General features: G+C 37.0%; 1 protein-coding gene and 1 long non-coding RNA gene across 3 annotated transcripts; one reads left to right on the forward strand and one right to left on the reverse strand.

Annotated features, from left to right (window-relative positions):
• Positions 1-8519: 8519 nt before the first annotated feature.
• Positions 8520-8801, reverse strand: LOC138898394 (inactive protein RESTRICTED TEV MOVEMENT 1-like). Its single transcript, XM_070184455.1, has one exon. The coding sequence runs from the start codon at positions 8799-8801 to the stop codon at positions 8520-8522; it is 282 nt and encodes a 93-aa protein (XP_070040556.1).
• Positions 8802-11576: 2775 nt separating this feature from the next.
• LOC138899469 (uncharacterized) lies at positions 11577-18780 on the forward strand. Of its 2 annotated transcripts, none has more exons than XR_011411130.1 (4): positions 11577-11900; positions 15124-15193; positions 15708-17656; positions 18556-18780. It is a non-coding gene; the product is annotated as an uncharacterized lncRNA (long non-coding RNA). The 2 variants fall into 2 exon arrangements; XR_011411131.1 differs by having other exon boundaries at positions 15708-16260.
• The last annotated feature ends 755 nt before the right edge of the window (positions 18781-19535 follow it).

The raw sequence follows: 19535 nt of genomic DNA on the forward strand, positions 1-19535 counted from the left end.
GATTAGCTGGCTGAGTTGTGCTAAGCTAATGATTTATAATTTTTTTGGTGATTAATAAAAAGCTTAATTAATTACCAAAAAAAAAATTATGTGCATGTTCATAAGCGCCGCCCACGTGGAAAGTGAACATATTATTCTCTGCCACTTGGATATATCATCCACCTAGGACCGCCAACCTGGATCAATTTACCCCGACCCGGTGAGACTAACCAACGACAGATTAAAGGGTTAAAACAAAATAAACCCTTTCATTTTTACCTAACTCAATTTTCTTTCTCTCACCTCACTAACCAAAATCTCAAACCCTATTAGATGAAAACCATCAATTTTCAGTGGATTTTTGTTCATGTGAAGGCTATACTGCGAATATCGGCTTGAATTTTTGCTCCATTTATCTGGTTGTTGCGGGTAAGTTCTTACATACCCCTATTTTAAAGATGTTATTTTTTATCTTTAGGGTTTTCATATCTTGATTTCGAATCTTCTGACGTGTGATCTTTTTTGGCATTTTTCCTTTCCATTGTAGGGTAAAGTTGATATAATGTCAGCTGAAGAATATATTCTTGTCCGTTTCCACCATGGTGGTACTTTTATCGAAGATTATATCGCCAAATATATCGGTGAGAGTGAGGTAAAAAAGTATTCAATAGAAAAAGACCACTGTATATTGGTTGAATTTCTGTATAATACAAGGTAACTGGGGTATGTTACTGTTGGTTTTTTTTTTAATGTCTTTAATCCTTGGTCAAAACAATTCGTGCTGGTTGAAAATAATGAACAATTGTATAATATTATCTGCTATTGTAAAGAAGGGGTCCTGGACATATTTGTTAATCATGTTATTGAAGAAGTTGCTTTGGAGGTGGTCCCAACTGCACTTATTTGTGGGCTCGAGGTGGTTGAAGCAACTAGTAATGAGTCTAGGGCAATTTTAGATGGTGGTTTAGGTGGTATAAATGCAAAACAACAGTATGGTGATGAAGTTGTGGAGGCTGCAGTAGACAGAGTTGCTGAAAATACTAATTTAGATGGTGCTAAAATTTCAAAGCTAGATTTTTCAAATTTGCTTAGTAGTGACACTGATTTAGATGATATTCCTGAGGGATATGATAGTGAATTAGATGAAGAGTCAAGAGCTATAAGAACAGAAAAAAGAAGAAAGCATATGCAGTAAGAAAAGGGAAAACAAAGGCTGAAGAAGAAGAGGAAGTCACATACTCCAACATAGGAGGTTGATCTAGGGGAAGCTGGAGCAAACAAAGGTTTTGATGACATTGATAGGACAAGTAAGAGAGATAAATATGCTGGTAAATTAGGGGGGATGAGGATTACTATGATAGTAGCGACATAGGAAGTGATGACAGTCAATATGAGCTAGATGTGCTTGCTGAACTTGGAGTTGACTTACCAGCTAGAAGAAGTAGTAAGAAGCTTAGGTTTTACCTAGAATGTTGGCTTGCTATTTTTGAAATTAGTATGGTCTTTGAAGGTGTTGAAGAATTTTGGAAGATTGTTCAATCCTATGCTGTTGAGAATAAAGTGCAGCTTACACTTAGGCTTAATAAAAAATATAGAGTTAGAGTTAAGTGCAAAAGTAAGAATTTGTACAAATGGGAGCTATATGCAAGTAGAGATAGAGATTCTGGAGATTTCATGGTGAAGAAGTACCATCCATGACATAAGTATACTAATAAAAATAAAAATAAGTTGTGCACTTTTAAATATATTACGGGGAAATTCAAGGACATGATAGTATCTCAGCCAAACATTAAACTATGAGAGATTCAAGAATGTGTTAGATAGAAGCTTGGTTTATATGTTGGGAGGACTATAACATACATGGCTAAGGAAATTATAATGAAAGAGTTTATGGGGGACTGAAAGTTAGAATTTTCCAGATTGGCTGATTATGCTGATATGATTAAGAGGACAAATCCAGAGAGTTCTTGCTGGATCATAACTGACAGGGACACTGTACTAGGGAAGAACATGTTTGTTTACTTTTATGTCTGTTTTAATACCCTTAAAAGGGGTTGGTTAGAAGGTTGTAGGAGAATTATTGGTTTTGATGGATGCTTCTTGAAAGGGGTGTGTAAAGGTGAGTTACTGGTAGTTGTTAGCAAAAATGGAAATAATTAGATGTTTCCAATAGCATGGGCAGTTGTGGACCAAGAGACAAAACACTCTTGGACATGGTTCATTCAACACCTGGGTGCTGACTTGGAGTTAGGAGATGGGTTCAACTTAACACTAATGTCGGACAGTCAAAAGGTAATTTTCAGCTGCTGTTTATTTTACTGTTGTCTGCTACTCTTAACTTCAATTAAATGATATTAACTTTACTATTGTCTGCTATTTTTACAGGGATTAATACTTGTAATTGAAGATTTTTTACAAATGGCAGAGCATAGGATGCGTGACTTCTAAATAGCCCATTATAATTGTTGATGTTGCTCTAGTTGCAGACTTGTCATAAACATTCATTCTTTTTGCAAAGAACAGACAACCAATTGTCCTTATACTTGTGAAACACTTCAAACAGACTTTTCCCTGCTAATATAATTGATGGTAACCTATTAATGACATACATTGCTTCCAGCACACAGTGTCCCCAAAATCTCAGAGGTATGTGCCATTGAAACCTCATTGCCCTTGCTATCTCTAGCAGCACATACATGTGCTTTCTTTCAGAAATTCCATTCTGCTAAGGTGTGTAAACACATGTCCTCTAATGAATGATTCCATTCGATTGGAACAATATACTGCATGCCTCATTTAATAATTCTGTCCCACTATCTGTTCTAACAATTTTGACTTGTCTGTTGAACTGAATCTGAACTAGCTTCAAAATATGTCTTAGTAAAATCAATACATCACTTTTTAATTTCAACAAGTAAACCAAAGTCATCCATGAATGATTATCAACAATTGTCAAAAACAGTTTATTGCCATCAAAGGTTTGCACAACAAATGGTCTCCATACATCAATATGTAACAAGTGAAACATACCTTCAACTCTATTACTACTTGTGCTAAATGGTAGTCTACAATGTCTAGATAGAGGACACAAATTACAATTGTCTATCTTCCATTTACAGTCATCATAGGCTAATGAAAAAAGATGCTTCAGTGCTCTTGTTGAAGCATGTCCAATCCTTTTGTGCCAGAGTCCAATGTCCAAGTCTGCCTTCTTTGCAACTAAACCTTGAAGTATCCCCTTTTTATTACTAGTAGTAGTTTGAGGTAATAGTTAAATGCTTTTTTTTTATTTACCAATCACCTTCACCTTCCCACTGCAAAGGTCCCGAAGTAGATAGAAGTCTGGGTAAAAACCTGCACAGCAATTTAACTCCTTTGTGATCTTAGACACTGACAACAAATTATACTTGAACTCAGATAAGTATAATATATTATCAATTCTTCCTGCATTTGCTACATTACATGATCCCATATGAGTCATATTTGATACCTCTCCATTAGGCAAGTGTACTTTTTTATATGTATTTCAGCAACTTCCAATTTATTTTCTAATATGTCCAAATTAGAAGTCATGTGGTTTGTAGACCTAATATTTATAATCAATTCATGATTATTATCATCAACAAAGAAAGCGTTGATACTACCTGTCATATTAGCTGAGGCTTCTGGCATATTCTCCTTATTGAGCAGCCTAAGAATCTGGTTATACTGTTCTGATGTGAAATGTGGAATATGAGAAACCTTGAAAGCATCTTGGTTCACTTCTTTTCCTATTGTAGCCTGTGGCTTAGGTTCCCCTGCCATTTCATTGTGAGATGTATTGCCTCCAAACTTCTTTTTGAACTTGAAGTCATCAGGATAACTAATCAATCTATTGCATCCTTCTCTAGTATGCCCTTTCATTTTGCAGTAATCAGAGAGCAGATTATAATTCTTCCTAGGCTTCTGAGTATTGAATCTTTTTGTTGTTAACAGGGTTGTCATCTCAGCATTGTCACTAGGAACTACTGCATTTTCCATACTTCTTTTGATTTCTTTTTCCATCAGTATAGAATAGGCTTTATTCACAGTTGGAGGTGCATCCATCATCATGATCTGCTCACGTGCATGTTCATATGTCTCGTTGAGTCCCATGAGGAACTGCAATAGCTTCTGCCTACGCATAAAAAACTCATACTAACTTGACTTTGGACAATCACAACCAGGAGCTGGTGCCAAATAATCAAATTCAGCCCAAAGTTCGTGCAATTTTGAGAATAAGTTGCAATTGAGCTTGTTACTTAATTTGTAGTGGCTATAGCTCAGTATAACTAGAGAATTCTAGAGCCATTGACCTTATCAAATCTCTCCTTCAAGTCCTTCCAAACAGCACATGCATTAGAAGAATACACGATTCCACTCAGCAAATCACTCGATACATACTTCATTATTCACGAGAGAAAAATCGCATTGCATCTCTCCCACGTATCTGTCAAATTCGTACCGTAATCTTCCTTCTTACAAGTGCCTTCAATGAATCCTATTTTGTTGCGACCTAATATCGCTATACGCATTGCCCTGCTCCATACAGAGTAATTGTCTTATCCTGTCAACAACAGTAAGATTAAAACAACTTTTGAATTGTCTATTGGGTGTAGAAATAGAGGATGATTGTGGCTTAGGTTTTCTGGCAATTTATTATCAACCGTCGTCATTTTATGATTTGTTCAATTCGTGCCCTAGATTTGCAAAAATGAAGATAAAACTACAGAATCAAAGCGAATTGCAGAAATTAAGTTGAGATAGATGAGCTTAGGTCCACATTAATGGCCTCTCTGCTATGATATAATGAACAAAGCTGAGCTACATAACCATGCAAGTTGAGTTCTCAGCTTCAACAATTAACAGAGAAAGAAGACGAGTGAGAGAGAATTAGTTTGTAACACCCTAGAAAATTGACGGATGCTAATTATATTAATTCGGGTATGACCTCTAGTTTCTAATGCTTCAAACCGTTTGTCATTTGGAGATTCCTACAAGAAGTAATGACCTTTTGACTAAAGAGTGACAGAACAGTTACGCGAGTCTTGCGTAGCCTACGAAGCATAGTAGCATAGCCTACGCACCCTGAAGGGAAATGAAAGTCCACCCTGCGTAGCCTACGCAGGAGGCTACGCAGCTTCAAGGATCATTTTAAGGAGCTGAAAACGTGGGTTTAGATTCTACTAAAAATTCGGGCAAAACCGTCCAAAAAAACCGACCAAAGTGGGTCGGTAATGGCCAAAAACCATCCAAAACGCGACCATTTACATATGGACAGTATATTGAAGGTCGGAAGGGCATACCGACCAAAGTTGGTCGGAAATTACCGACCAACTTTAGTCAGTCAATTAAATTCAAAAACAAAATGCTGAAAAAATCGACCAAAGTTGGTCGGTATTTTAATTATGTAATTAACAAATGCACCATCTGAAAATCGAATCGGGATCTGTACTTTGGCAGCATACTATTCTACCACTAGACTATTGGTGTATTTTAGTTTAAGACTGTATTTTATTTTATTTATACTCTTTAATTGTATTTTCACACGAAAATAACCGACCAAAGTTGGTCGGTTTTATTAAAAAATAAAATTACCGACTGAATTCCGTCGGTTTTTTAAAATGACCGGTCGAATTAACCGACTGATTATGGTCAGGTTTTTTAATATTAATATTAATTTATTTTAAATAAAAAACCGACCAAAGTTGGTCGGTTTTATGAAAAATAAATTTTACGGGACTCAAAAATAGTTTCCCGCATTTTTGCGCCAAAGAAAACCGACCAAAGTTGGTCGGTTTCGTAAAAAATATTAAAAAATAAAATATTTTGAAAAACTGACCAAAATGGTCGGTCAACCGTGGTCGATTTATGCCGAATTCCTAGTAGTGAGAGAGAGAATGAGTTAGTTCTTCATCGTGGATTGGATTTTTAAAGAGAAGGATGAGCTCTTCCACTATGGATACACTTCAAGGTAAGTTATTTTGGTACAAGGATGATTATATAACATCATTTAGTGATAACACTAACATTATTATGGATCAAATCCATAGGAAATGAGTTGAATCTTCAAGAACACCAAAAAGAGAAAAAGTTAGATTCTTCCACCAAGAGGTAATACCTTCACTTGAACTTCATATATATGTCATATTGGAGTATGGGTAGCATGTTTATTATTTTTATTTGAAGTTGTAATAGAATATTGTATGAATCCTAAGGGAGGGTCTTAAAAATGATATTTTGGCCAAAGAAGAAGATGAATAGTGATGAATTGATATAAAAGGAATTGTTATGAGTTTCTAATGATTCCAATAGACTTGATAACTTAATTTACGAACGAATTGAATAGGGAATCACCATTTAGACAAGATGCTCCACTAGTTCTTGAAATTGGTGTTCTTGAACTGTTGAACATAGGATTTTGTTGGAGAAGACAATGAATAGTGACTTAATGATATTGGGTAATTAACATAGTATTATTAATGACTCCAAATGAGTATTAAATGATAAGAATGGAATTGAATAGGCTAATGGATGAGCCTATTGGATAATTTGAGATGGTTAAAGGCTTGTTGCCGAATTGTGAAGTCTAAATGGATATTTATGAATCTTTTCGTATTTATTTTGATGTAGTTGGGATATCTAATGGTAGGTATTGAATTGTGGGTGATATTTGGATATTTTAATCAATTGGAGCATTGTAGTATTTTCGGAGCTTGAAAGTTGAGGTAAGTAACTCTTCTAATCTTGGAGTTGAGGGTATGAACCCTGATTATATGTGTTATGTATTTGGTGTTGAGGTGACGCACATGCTAGGTGACAGGCGTGTGGGCGTGCACCGTTCGAACTATGATTCCGTTATTTCTGTGGTACTGTGTAGTTACCAGAACTTATCTAAAATCATGAAATCTCTACGTAGTAGAGCTATCGAGTTGTGACTCATGTTAGAAAAAATGCGTAGGCAAATATTGGTATTATTTGGACCCACTGAGGTCATTTCTATTGTCGATTTATCTGTTTATATTGTCACTTCGTACTCAGTCATGTTCATTCATTTCAGATCATATCTCAGTCTCTGTTGCTATTTATTGATTCATCATATCATCATTTTGGGTTAGTTTCATGACATTGTGAGCCCGGAAGACTGGAGAGATTGATGATTGAGTGAGGCCGAGGGCCCGATTTTGAGGATAATTATGGGATCCGACTGTATGTCGCAGCAGGCCATATTGTCTTTATATACTTTATTATTATGGGATCGGGTTGCACGCCGCAGCAGGCCAAATTGGCTTATTATAGCAGGTGAGTAGTCCATGCAAATCCAGATATTGATACTATAGCACGTGAATTGTCCTTGCAGATTATAGCGCTCGGGCTGAAGGAGCATCTCCGGAGTCTGTACACCCTTCCCCCCTCCCAGTGAGCGTAGGTACTTACTGAGTGCGAGTGTCGAGTATCGAGCGATTGAGAGGATTGGGTGACTGTGAGGACTAAGTGATTGGGAGGACTGGGTGAATTGATACTCTAAGAGTATGCATATGGTTTTATTACTGAGTTACATCGCATTGACATGCACACTTGACATACAGGCATAGAGATGCATTTTTCCTCATGTTGTACATTATTGCGTCATTCACGACTTCACATACTCATTGACATGTGGGCATAGAGATGTATTTTCCTCATGCCACTTGAAAATGAAACATCATATCCGTTGTTGAAAAGCTTTTGGGAAAATCATAATTTTACAAAACGTACTCTGGTGATTTCGGCAAAAGATTTAAGTTTTACTATTATAGTTGAAAAGAAAATATATTTTTTTAATTGTATACAAGCTGAACATTTTATTGTTGGATTATTACTGGTGTTACTTTCATTATATTGTTATGAATTGCTGTTGGTTATTGGTGTGGACTCTGACCTTAGTACAAACTCGTCACGACTTTCAACCTAAGGTTAGGTTTGTTTCTTATTGAGTACATGAGATCGGTTGTACTCATACTACACTTTTGCACCTTACGTGCAGATATTGGATGCGGATGATGTTGTACGTAGCGGGAGCTGGATCTGAAGATGTATCTGTGTTCCGGCCGTAATTGCCTCTTGTTCATGGTAGCCTTCGATTTATGAAAATCTGTTTATGTACATTTCAAACAAATGATGTATTTATTTTATACCAGCTTTGTAAATTCTAATCTTAGAAACTCATGATTTGTACTACCAGTCATTGGGGAGTGTATTAGAGTCATTTAAATATTAATTGAATCGGATTATTGTTATTTGGCTTACCTAGCGGGTGGGGTTAGGTGCCATCACGGCTAGTTGGATTTTGGGTCGTGACATAATTATTCTCATTTCAACTGAGAAAAATCTATATAATATACACCTATTTATACTAAGGCTAATATATCCACTAACTATCTAATTAATACTCATTACTGATCTAACAACCTTCTAACAATAATTAAAACTACCTAACTAATTAATACACATAATTATCACATGCTCACTACTTAGCTGCCTTAATAGATGGGCTTCACATAGATCCCAATACTCTCAACGCTTGAGCCATTCTCGCTGCCATGAAAACCACCAAAAAGACGACGATTTTCCATCGGAAAGTTGAAGTCCCTGGCATCAAAAGGTCCATAGGAACCCTTATTTGGACTAAATTTTATAACTTTCAATACTCTAGGGTCGTACTGGCTCAGTCTTCCATGGTAACTGCTTATCGAAATAAGAAATTCTGATGGATAATCAAAGACAACTGCATAGAAGTTTTGACTGTGATAAAAAAACACCATGTTTGTTTGACAGAACTAAGTTTCTGCTTTCATAGAGTAGGAACTGAAGTAGTGGCGATCGGTGTTTGGCCAAGCTAGAGAAATCAGCTTATTTTGAGAAGTGTTTTTTTCAAAAGTGCTTTTGAAAAAAGTACTTTTGGAGAGAAGCAGTTTGTATTTGGCTAATCACTCTAAAAAACACTTTTGAGCAATATTTTGTGTTTGACCAAGATTTTTAGAAAGTGCTTTTAAGTATCAAATTATGAATAAGGATATGAATAAATTTACTTAATAGTTAATATTATAAATAAATAAATAATCTTAAATTTTTGTTATTACAGGCAATTATTAAATCATTTTATTTTATTTAAGTGAAATATAAAAATAAAATTTTAAAGTACCTAATTCTTTTTATATAAATTAAATATATTAAAAATTATTTAACAAATATAAAGGCATTCACCCCTAAAGTCACTATATATTAGAAAGCTATCCTAAAAATAATAAGAAATATTTATACATTAATATACTAAGTATTAGGTTTAACTGTTATTTTGGTATATACTATATTTTGTTAAGGGTATTTTTGATAAGAAAAAAATTCAAAATTGCTTCTGCTTTTGGGAAGAAGCTACTTTTTTCTGCTTCTCAGAAACTGCTTCTGCTTCTTCCCAAAAGCATTTTTTTCTCCCAAAAAAGCTTGGCCAAACACCTCAAGTTAGAAAAAAAAGTACTTTTGGGAAGAAAAAAAAAACCCTTTTGGCCTCTCGAAAAACTTGTCCAAACAGACTATAAGAAAGGGAAGGGCTTTCTCTTTTGCGAGAGAGAGAGATATATGATTTTGGGGAAAGTAAGAAACTTTGTTATAGTACTATTTAAACTTAACTTAAAGACAACACAGAATTTAGCAAGAATCAATAAAAGAATTAAACAATGAAAAAACAAAGAAATAGGAGAAAGGTGAACTATCGTCCCTAGTAATTGTTCAGTGCAGCAAATAAAATTAAAAATTTCTTTTATTATGAATTTTCAAAGAAGTTCATCAAAATTTAATGAAACATATAAGCGATCAATCAGAGATTTTTTAGGTGATTATAAATAATATATGAGCGATATTTAAATAATAAGTAAGTGATCTATGATTTCATCAGGATTTCAAAATTTATAAAAAAAATAATCCTGATAATAATAACTAATAAGCGATCAACCAGAGATCACTTAGGAGATCATAATTAATAATAGGACAATTTTTAGGTAATATACAGGTAACTAATATGCAATCAATAGAGATCACCTAAATGATTTCTATGTAACACATAGGCGATCTAGAATTTCACCAAAATCTCCCACTTTATAAAAGAACGAATCTAGTAATCTCTAAAATGCGATCAACTGGTGATTACTTAGGTGATCATAGATTATATATATATGGACGATTTCTAGATAATACATGGGCAATCTATGATTTACCAAGAACTCTCACTTTATAAAAAATAATTCTGGTAATAACTAAGAATCGATCAATCAAAGATCACTTAGGCGATCATAAATGATACATGGGGATCACGTAGGCAATCATATATAATACATGAGTACTGTGTAGATAACACATAGGTGATCACAAATAAGACATGAACAATATCTAGATAACGCATATGCGATCTATGATATCATTAGGATCTCTTAGTTTATAATAAAATAATTCTAATAGTAACTAATAAACGATCAACCAAAAACTACTTAGCATTCATAAATAAACATGAGTGATTTATAGGCAACACATAGGCGATCGGTGATTTCACCATGATCGGTCTCCCTCTTTACGAAAAACATTAATCTCATAATAACTAATAACTGATCGACCATATGCAATCATAATACATGACCGATTTCTACATAATACATAGGCAATCTATGATTTCACCCGGATCACCCACTTTATAAAAAAATAATCCAGTAATAAACGATCAATATCACTTAGGCAATCCACTACACCAAATTTTAAAAAATTAAAACTACTCTCATCTTCCCCATTTTTACCTACTAAACTAGAAAATAAAATCTACTAATCAAATTGATATTCACCCAAAACATCCACTATGAATCACTCTCACGAGTATGGATATTCAAGTATATATATTTACATGTAGTAAGTTTTGAAGAAAATTTGCCTTAAACTTGCCAGAAAATTGAGAATTGATTCACCCACTTATTTCTGTACACGAGGAACTAAAATTACTACAACCAAATTGTTGAACTTTAACAATCAAACTTAAGAGAGTAAAGATCACTTAAAAAAATTCTTTCAAAAATATGTTTAAAAAGGTATCAAAGTAAAAACGAGGAAGAAGAACCAACCAACGTGCAATACATGCTTGCTAATTATGTATGAAATCAATATAATTTTTGGCCTTTTGGCTAAAATCAAGTAAGAGATTGTTGCTTGCTCTATTCTTTATTAGTTGTCACAAGGCTATTTTCTTTTCTCTCGTTGTGTGCAATTCTATTTCTCCACTTTTTAGTATGTATATATATTTTAAGTTTAATCTACATATTTTAGCTCTTATTTCACCTTTTATAGGTGTTAATTAAGAAAATTATATATCACTCATCTTACTAATACATCACTTTACCCATTTCCCCCAACTCCCTCACGTCACTTTACACTAGCACTACTTTACCCCTTCTCCCCAAACTCCCTCACGTCATTTTACACTAGCACACACTCACATTACCCATTTTTCCCTAATTCGCTCACGTCACTTTACACTAGCACATACTCATTTCCTCTTCTTCACTTTAAAACCTCACGTTCCTCGCTCAAAATTCTAGGAAGAAGATTAAAAAAAAAATACTAATATTCTTCTTTATAAAAAGACAGACATACCGAACAAAAGGGGGAGATACAACACCTAGCCACAAAAATACTCGGCAATCTAACCAAAAAAAAAAATATTACATGCACAGAAACATCATCCTCAGGAGATTTTAAAGGAGGAAGAATTTTATTTGGAGAAACAAAAGTTCAGTCCAGTTTCAAGATTCGGTTCGCGGTTACAATTTTCGCTCATTTATTATAGTTGCTGGAATTTATATTTCGACATTGGAAGCTTGACTAAGGTTCATCTATACTTTATTTGTTATTCATTTTAATATTATTTGTCTACTGTTTAAATCTGCAATTTGATATGTGTTTTGGAGCCTATTCTATCCATTATTTTAGTTAAATTCGACTCTTAGTTGTTCCTTGTGATAATGTAGTAAGTAGTATTTTGTTAAGTGAGTTAAAATAGTTTTGGTTATGAAAATCTGCATAATTTTGGCTTTATTTATTTTAAGTTGTTTAGGATATGCAATAGAACTTTACTTTAATTAAAGAAATATTTTTTTTTGTTCAAAATTCATATTAGGTATATACCCGATAGTCTACCAATTTAAAGATATTACATGTTCTTTGTTCCTAAAAGTCATTCCGTTAGTATCTTTGACTTAATAGTATCTGTAGTATTTTTCTTAAGAATTTTATATATCTAGTCTTTATATTGAAAGCCTATTAATCTAGTAATATTTTGAGTTTAACAGTTCTTTGTTTCTTTATGTATAGCTTTAAGTTTAGTTTCTGCCGAAAAGTTAATACATGAAAGCCACATAATTCGTAAGATTAGTTAAAATTTTAAATGTTTAATGTTATATATCTTTCTTTTCCTCGTGATGATATCAAACCCCTTCATATTTCTTTTAGTGAATGTATAATTGTGCCGACCAGGCCGGTCTTTTGAGTGCATTAGCCCCGATCCCCTATTTACTATTTTTTTCGTATTTGTTTCTGCTTAAGTGACTTGTCGGGAGGTTTTATTTTTTGTTTCGGAGTATTTTGAGACACTTAGTACCTAAAATAGAAGCTTAAGTCTCAGGATTTTGACCGTAGTCGGAAGTGTGTAAAGACGACTCCGGAATGGAGTTTTATGAGTTCCGTTAGCTCCGTTGGGTGATTTTGGACTTAGAAGCGAGTCTGGACTGTGAATTTGAGGTCTGTAGCTAATTTAGGCTTGAAATGGCGAAAGTTAATTTTTTTTTGGATGTTTGACCGGGGGGTTGACTTTTTGATATCGGGGTTGGATTCCGATTCCGGAAGTTGGAGTAGGTTCGTAATGTTGAATATGACGTGTGTACAAAATTTGAGGTCAATCGGACGTGGTTTGGTAGGTTTCAGCGGTGTAATTGGTGTTTTGATATTATTTTGAGTGATTCGAAAGTTCGACTAAGTTCGCATGGGGTTATATGACTTGTTGGTATGTTTGGTTGAGTTCCCAAGGGCCTCGAGTGTGTTTCAAATGTTTAACGAATTGAATTTTGGACTTATGAAATTGCTAAAGCCTTATGATATCTAGTAGTTTCGCACCTGCGGTGGGGAGGCCGCAGATACGTACTCGCACGTGCGAAGGAAGGAGCACTGAAGCGGGAGTTGAGGAGATGGCCATGGGTCGCAGGTGCGAGGGTGTTTCCGCATCTGCGAGCCCGCAGATGTGTCTGAAGCTCCGCAAGTGCGAAAAGTGAGTAGGAGGGGAGGATCGCGAAGCGGACTTTTGTCCGCAGGTGCAACCACTTGCTAGCAGATGCGGACTGTAATAACCCGACCGGTTATTTTGGGAGTTATAACCTCGTTTCCCCTATTTCTATTTCTTTATATGTTATTTAGCCGTATTGTATAGTATTGCAATTTTTGGTTGGCAGTAAAAAATTTAATATCGAGGTCGGAATGGAATTTCGGAAGTTGAAGTAGGTTCGTAGTGTCATTTGTGACGTGTGTGCAAAATTTGAGGTCATTCGGACGTGGTTTGGTTGGTTTCGACATCGGTTGCCGAAGTTGGAAATTTAAAAGTTCTTAGGTTTGAATCCGAGGGTAATTTAGTGTTTGGATGTTGTTTTGAGTGATTTGAAGGTTCGACTAAGTTTGTATGTTGATATATCACTTGTTGGTATTTTTGGTTGAGGTCCCGAGGGCCTCGGGGTGATTCCGGGTAGTTAACGGATTTGTCGAAGTTGAAAAATGCAGTTGAAGCTGCTGCTTCTGCTATTTTCGCACTTGCGGAAGGACAAGTCGCAGGTACGAGGCTGCTGGTGCGCATGGGAAGTGGGCCCGGGGGCTGAGTTTGAACTAATTTCGGGTTTTGATCTAATTTTGTAGCTTTTCTTGTGGAATTCATTCCATTAGCATATATTGATGGTATTGTACTGATTGCAAATAGATTCTGAGAATTTGGAGGCCGAGTCGAGAGGCAAGAGCATCACGGAGTAGGGATTTGATCGGTTTGAGGTAAGTAATGATTGTAAATCTAGTCCTGAGGGTATGAAACCCTAGATTTTTGTATCATTTTACTATTTTGAAGTGACGCACAAGCTAGGTGACGGGCGTGTGGGCGTGCACTGTTGGGGATTATGACTTGGTCTGTCCTGTAGCAACTGTGAAGTGGCATATATATTGTTGAAACTATATGATACTTATATATTTTAGAAAGAGTTTCTGTAAATTGGGCTGAAAGCCATGTTTCGGGCCCTATGCCAGCGCTGTTTGAACCCTTGAGGGCCTTTTCTTACTATCATCTCACTGCTTTTGATTGAAAATCTATACTCAGTCATGTTTATACTTGTTTACTGCATAACTCAATTTTATGACTCTATTTTGATGCATATAAATGTTGTTTTGGGTTGAATGCCCTGTTTTTACTGAAATGCCCGAGGCTTGAGAGGTTTATGACTGAGTGAGGCTGAAGGCCTGATTTGTGAGGATAATTATGGGATCGGGCTGCATGCCACATCATGTTCGATATAGGCCGAGGGCCCGAGTGATTTATGTCATGATTTGGCTTGATATAACGTTTGGGCTGAAGGAGCCCCTCCGAAGTTTGTACACACCCCCAGTGAGTGCAGGTACCTACTGAGTGCGAGTGCCCAGTGCCCAGTGCTGAGTGACTGGGTGGCATGAGTGATTGTGAGGTATGCCCGATTGGCATGAGTGATTGTGAGGTATGCCCGAGTGGCATGAGTAATTGTGAGGTATGCCCGAGGGGCTGTTGTTTATGATTTCATTATTTTTCTCACCTTTTCATTTAGCCTCTATTTGAAAACTGTTGAAAAATATCTTTAAATGATTTTACTGGAACTGAGTTTAAACGAGATGATTTGATTCAAACACTTCTTTTTAAAGCATGTTGTACTTTACTGAATTTTTGTGATATGAACTTGATATGCTTTATTGCTCGTCACTACTGCTCAGTCTTCATTTATTATTGTTACTTACTGAGTTGGCGTACTCACATTACTCCCTAAACCTTGTGTGCAGATCCAGGTGTAGCTGGGTACGGTAACGGTTGTTGATTATTCTGGTTGCAGATTTTCTAGGGGATAGCAAGGTAGCTGCTTGGCGATCGCAGCCCCTGCTCTTCTTCCTCTTATCTTCCTTTAGTTATATTTAGCTTTCCAGACTATATTAGTGTTGATATTGTCAGACAAATGGTAGTAGATGCTCATGACTAGTGACACCCCGATGTCGGACTTTTTCTTTTTCGCACTATTATTTTGATTTGAACTCCTTTACAAAGGTTTTTATATTAAATAGCATTGAAATTATCTTTGAAATGAAAATATCGGCTTGTTTTGGAAATGAGTCGGCTTGCCTAGTTCCACGATAGGCGCCATCACGACAAAGGTTAGTTTAGGTCATGGCAGATTGGTATCAAAGCCTAGGTTACATAGGTCTCATAATTCATGAGTGGGTTTAGTAGGGTCTTGCGGATTGGTACGGAGACGTCTGTACTTATCTTCGAGAGGCTGTAGAACCTTTAGGAAACTCCACATTCTTGAATTTTTGTCGTGTGAATCTGTTGATTCTAGTAACTAAACATCTATTGTTTCATTCTCTCACAGATGGTGAGGACTCGTGTTATCGGTCAGGAGGGCCAGCCACCAGTACCACCAGCCAAGGTCGCGAGAGGCCGAGGCCTCGGTAGAGGCCGTGGTAAGGGCAGAGGTGCAGCCCGTACAACAGCTGGGGAAGTACCTGTAGATCCACCAGTTGTCCCAGGTTAGGACTAGGTTCCAGTTATTAATGCACCAGTTCTGGCACCACCTGTGCCTATTCTGATTCCAGGCCTTCAGGAGGCCCTAGCTCAGATTCTGATAGCGTGTACCAGCCTTGCTCAGGTGGTCTCTATTTCGATGGCCGCAACCACTTCTCAGGCTGGTGGAGGCACTCAGACTTCAGACATCGGAGGCACCACCAGCCCAGCCGGTTGCAGCTACACAGGATTATGTGGTTCATGCTATGTCTGAGGATGATCAACGTAGGTTGGAGAGGTTTGGGAGACTCCAGCCACCACCTTTCAGTGGCACAGAGAGAGAGGATGCTCAGGACTTCTTGGACAGGTGTCAGAGGATACTCCGTACTGCTGGTATTCTAGAGACTTGTTGTAACGAACCGGTCTGTCATTCCTAGAGTTATACCCCCGTTTTCCCATTTCTATTTATTTATGTGTTGTTCAGCTGTGTTGAGTTGTATCGAGTTGGTAGGTTTGGGTTCGGAGTAGTTGTGGAGTGAAATGAGACACTTAGTCTCTTAGTTACAAAGCTAAGTTAGAAAAGTCAACCGGAAGTTGACTTATGAGTAAACAAGTTCGGACTTGGGTTTTTTATGATTCGGTTAGCTTAGTTAGGTGATTTTAGACTTAGGAGTGTGTATGGAATGTAATTTGGAGGTCCGTGGTAGAATTAGACTTGAATTGGCGAAAGTAGGAAGTTCAGAAGTTCTTAGGCTTGAATCCGAGGTTGATTTGGTGTTGTTATGGATGTTCCGAAGGTTCAACTAAGTTCAGGTAGTGATATATGACTTGTTGGAATTATTGGTTGAGGTCCCGAGGGACTCGGGTGAGTTTCGGATAGGTTTAGGTTGTGTTGCGCTCGTTTTTCTTATGTTTTGACGCCGTTTCTTCAAGCATAAATGATATCATATTGAACCAATGAGCTCCGATTTCTTTTTTGATTGAAGCATTAGATCCGTATCGTAATTATGGACCCATAGCAAAATGAATCGTCGAATTTGGACATCGTATGAGGAATTTATAGTCATTTTACTAAATAATTGGGTTGCTAGATTTTTTCAGATTAATTACGAAATTGCTACTGAATTCGTAATTAAAAATCTGCACTATTTGCAAATATTGAAACCTACATATCTCCTTTATTATAAGGTCAAATTGAGTGATTCAAAAGTCTAACTTGACTAAACCTTCACAAGAAATCTATTGGAGACATAAAAAGTGAGTTTTAGGATCGTTTGGCTCAACAAACGAGGCAGAATATCTGGCAGAAAAATATATAAAATGAGGGTTTGTTCATTTGGTCATATTTTGAGTTGGGGAGCTCGGATTTGGGCTATTTTGGTGGCGATTTTAACCATAAGGATTGAGGTAAGTAGTCTCTACTCAGTTTTGGTTATATTGGATGAATCCATCTTCGTTTTTGGAATTTAATTGATTATTTCAAAGTGAAATTGAGGGAGTTAAGGTTTGAGTTTTGGAGAGTTTAAGTGAGGATTTGAGAGACCAAACGGAGTCCGATTTTGATGAATTTTATATGGTTAGACTCGGGAAAGGGTGAGGTTTATTATTTTACCATTTTTGACTAATTTCGAGACATGGGCCCGGGGGGCGGGTTTTGGCCGATTTCGGAGTTTTGGCATATTTATGTAGTTTTCATTGTGGAATTCGATTCTTTAGACTATGTTGATAGTAGTATTCTGATTTTTGGTTAGATTCGGAGCTTTTGGAGACTGAGTCCAGAGACAAGGGCATCCCGGAGTAGGATTTTACGTTGTTAAGGTAAGTAACAGTTTTAACTCTGGCTTTGAGGGTATAAACCCGGAGAATTTGATATCGTATGACTGTTTGGAGGTGATACCCACGCTAGGTGATGGGCGTGTGGGTGTATACCTAGAGGGATTGAGACTTGGTCCGTCCCGTGAGGCGTCATGGCCATCATCTATGTTTACACAATTACTTGTTGTTGAACTTGTCTGCCTTCATGTTAGAGATCATGCTTAGGCTTTATTCATGCTCACATTATTTGTACTCAGTCATAGAAATTATTGTACATGTTTACCTCAGTCTCTATTATTTCCTAATATGTTGTGATACTTGATGTGAGTTGTGTTCCCTTATTTGTTAATGATGGTGAGGCTAGTGAGGTACATGATCGAGTGAGGCTGAAGGACTGGTTGTGAGGATATTAATACCATAGTGCATTTGTTGTCCGCGTAGCATGTGAGTTGACCGTGCGGGTCTAGGGATTGATACCATAGCGCATGAGTTGTTCGCGTAGTACGTGAGTTGACCGTGCAGTTCCAGGTATTGATATGATGGCACGTGTGTTATCCGTGCTTAGCGCTTGGGCTTTGGGAGCCCCTCCGGAGTCAGTACACACCCCCAGTGAGCGCAGAGTATTGAGTGTTTTGAGAAATGAGTGCTGAGTGCGAGTGCTAAGTGATGGAGTGACATTGCTGTGAGGTTGCATTTACTTTTGCTGTTGTTTCATTTAACTATTAATTTTCCTTGTAGTCTTACTGATTTATGAAATTACCTGTCTACTCTTGTTTGTACTTAATTGTGGAAATAATAATTGGATTATTCTGCTTAGCTCGTCACTACTTCTCAGTTCCTTAGTTATTTCTGTTACTACTGAGTTGGTTGTACTCATACTACACCTTGCACTTTATGTGCAGATCCAGGTGAGTAAGAAGGCGGCGATCGTTGAGTTCAGGCCGACTATCTTTGGAGACTACAAGGTAGCTGTTAGCGTCCGCAGGACCTTGTTACTCCTCTTGTTATTTCTTCTTTTGGACAGTTAGACAACTTATATATCCTAGTTTATAGTTTTAGATGCTCATGACTTAGTGACACCCCGATGTTTGGGGCTCATTTCCGTATTTTCTATAATTATATTTAGAGTTGATTTAGTATATGAAAAATTTAAATGTTGGAAATGTTTTATTAAATTCTTATAATCGATTTAGTAGTAATATTTTGGGAAGTAGGCTTGCCTTGTATCACGATAGGCGCCATCACGACCATGGTTAGATTTTGGGTCGTCACACTTGTGGGGTCTTATTCACTACTTTTCAGTTCTTCGGGGCTGCACTTAGATGGTGGGAGACATACGAGAAACGTAGGCCTGTTGGCGCAACACCCCTTACTTGGCGGAAGTTCTCCGTGTTCTTTTTGGATAAGTTTGTGCCTCGATCCCACAGAGAGGAGTTGCACAGACAGTTTGAGTGACTTCGCCAGGGTGATATATCTGTGACACAGTATGAGATGCGGTTCTCTGAGTTGGCCCGTCATGCTATCTGGTTGGTTTCCACGGACAGGGAGAGGATCATGAGGTTTTTTGATGGTCTCACTTATCAGCTACAATTGCTCATGACCAGAGAGAGGGCTTCGGGTGCTATTTTTGATGAGGTTGTCGACATTGCTCGGCAGATTGAGATGGTTCATGGTCAGGAGAGGGTTGAGAGGGAGGCCAAGAGGCCTCGTGGTCAGGGTGGATTCAGCGGTGCTCCTTTTAGGGGTCAGTTCCAGCACGGTAGAGGTCGTCATTTCAGACAGGCTTAGTCAACTCGGCCATTTCACCGTAGTGCATCATCTAGCCATGATTCTCATAGTTCTCATCAGGGCCACTCATCACTTAGTGCCCATCCAGCTCAGA

The sequence above is a fragment of the Nicotiana tomentosiformis genome, chromosome 9, assembly GCF_000390325.3.
Source record: "Nicotiana tomentosiformis chromosome 9, ASM39032v3, whole genome shotgun sequence".
NCBI classification, from domain to species: domain Eukaryota; kingdom Viridiplantae; phylum Streptophyta; class Magnoliopsida; order Solanales; family Solanaceae; genus Nicotiana; species Nicotiana tomentosiformis.